The 1,822-nt window shown below is 45.8% G+C and overlaps 1 protein-coding gene across 1 annotated transcript; it reads left to right on the top strand.

The window, feature by feature from the left end:
• Positions 1-653: 653 nt before the first annotated feature.
• Positions 654-1,490, top strand: FTJAE_14303 (uncharacterized protein; the record flags this gene model as incomplete). The annotated part of the gene is made up of 2 exons (XM_037347513.1): positions 654-837; positions 895-1,490. The coding sequence occupies 2 exons, from the start codon at positions 654-656 to the stop codon at positions 1,488-1,490; spliced, it is 780 nt and encodes a 259-aa protein (XP_037198700.1).
• Positions 1,491-1,822: the final 332 nt, after the last annotated feature.

Raw genomic sequence — 1,822 nt, 5'->3', positions numbered from 1 at the left:
TAAGCAATACTTGGCAAATACTGCCGTGAGCCAATTGAGTCTCTGTATATCCGAGGACAATAGACGAAAGCGAAAGTACACGCTGACAAGATAGACCCAGCCAATGTAATGCTGAATAGTCCGATATCCATGTTCAATTTATTACCGTGTCAGCAGGGGTGGGGTCTTAACTAGCGAAGGATTCACTTTTTTATCAGCTGAAGAATAGGACTTTACGTTTTAGCAAATACAGATCCAGATATCGAACCTTCAGCGGCGCAAATCCGCCTTTTGGTCAGCAGCAGCGGTCTAGGATTGGCTTGGCGTAAGAAAAACATCTTATTGCAGAGATATCTCTGTAAGCCCGGCGAATAAGGGCTTCAATAAACAGCCGCTTCTAAGAGCAGCTAACTAAATGGGATCAATTACGCAATAACATCCGATCGTTTTGAGCATCTTGGGTAGACAATAAGCTATAGACAGTTTTATTGGACGACAATGATTAGAATGGCTTGCTCAGGGTTCTAAGGACATGGAAGATTTTGCACCTCGGCCGACTTGACTTGGTGTAGTTGAAAATGTATTTAAACCTGACGTCAAGCTCGTTCTCCTCCCTTGTTTCTACCATCAAACTATCTGGTTATTACAAACTTCTAGGATAAATTCGAATCAACATGCTCTTCAAATCTTCTCTTCGTTGGCTTCTCATGGCTGCTGCTGCAACCGCTACGCCATTCCTCAAGCCACGAGATGCCTCTGCGGGCTTCACTGGCGAGGTTGAACTTTTCAAGCGCGGAGCCAATCTAGAGGCACGGGATCTCCAACTCGCCGAGGCTCATGGTGTGAACCTGACTGAAAGTAAGCGTGAACCACAATCTTTAGCCTAATAAGCCTTTGCTAATATTAATCGTTTAGTGCATAAACACTCGGTCCTCAAGCGCCATGACGGAGACCATGTTACCATCTGGGTTCATAGTGGCCTCGAAGACCTCGAAGTTAGCAAAATCGAAAAAAGACAAAGAGCTCGTAACGACGCTGGAGGACGATTTAAAACTGGTGGTCGGTATAGTGACTTCTGTTACTCGCACGATAGGAAGAAGCCAAAGCTCGACAAGAACTCTCCAACTTCAGGTGGTGTCGAAGCCATGAGATCGTGGGCGAGGAACACAAAGGGCTACTGGCAGCTCACTACTGATGATCGGACCTGGTTGGATCTAGTAGTCGCTGGATCCAATGGGGGCGCTAATGCGAAGTACAGGATCAAGATTATAGAAGTAGACACCCATTATATTGGCATGGGTACGGACGATGTTGCGGCTGATGCGGATTTCACTAGGAATGAGAACTTCGTCAAGATCGAGGGCAAATGGAGAAGCGCAGGTTACGGCTGGGAGACCTGTGCTGGTCGAGAGGGAACCGCGCCGAATGAATACCCTAATGATTCGCAATTCTGGGGACGCTGGAAAGCTCGAGTCAACTATGAGATTGGACCTACAGGAAAGAATGTCTAATCCCAATCATGGTTTAGATATCTGTATCGTTCCCTAGTACCTTAGCTAGTTAGTGGAAGATGGCAATTTACAGATATCACTTCCATATCGTTTAGTATTGTGAACAAAGAAAAGTTGCCCAGGCTAGTCGACCTGGCGTTGTACTTCTAGTCCATCTGGTCGACGATCACATCTATAAGAGGGTATGTAAGCAGCCCTCCAAGCATGAACTTTAATTCATCTTGCCTATGCCTCATCCCCCGAAATGGATAAAGGGAACCTAGACAAGCTTCTTGATCTTCTCGTCATCCTTATTATAAGACTATAGATTAAGGCGGCCTATAAGGTTAAGC

This window comes from Fusarium tjaetaba (assembly GCF_013396195.1).
Source record: "Fusarium tjaetaba strain NRRL 66243 chromosome Unknown NRRL66243_c0000790, whole genome shotgun sequence".
NCBI lineage: Eukaryota > Fungi > Ascomycota > Sordariomycetes > Hypocreales > Nectriaceae > Fusarium > Fusarium tjaetaba.
Note: the sequence above shows the minus strand (reverse complement) of the source record. Positions and strands in the feature narration are given on the sequence as shown.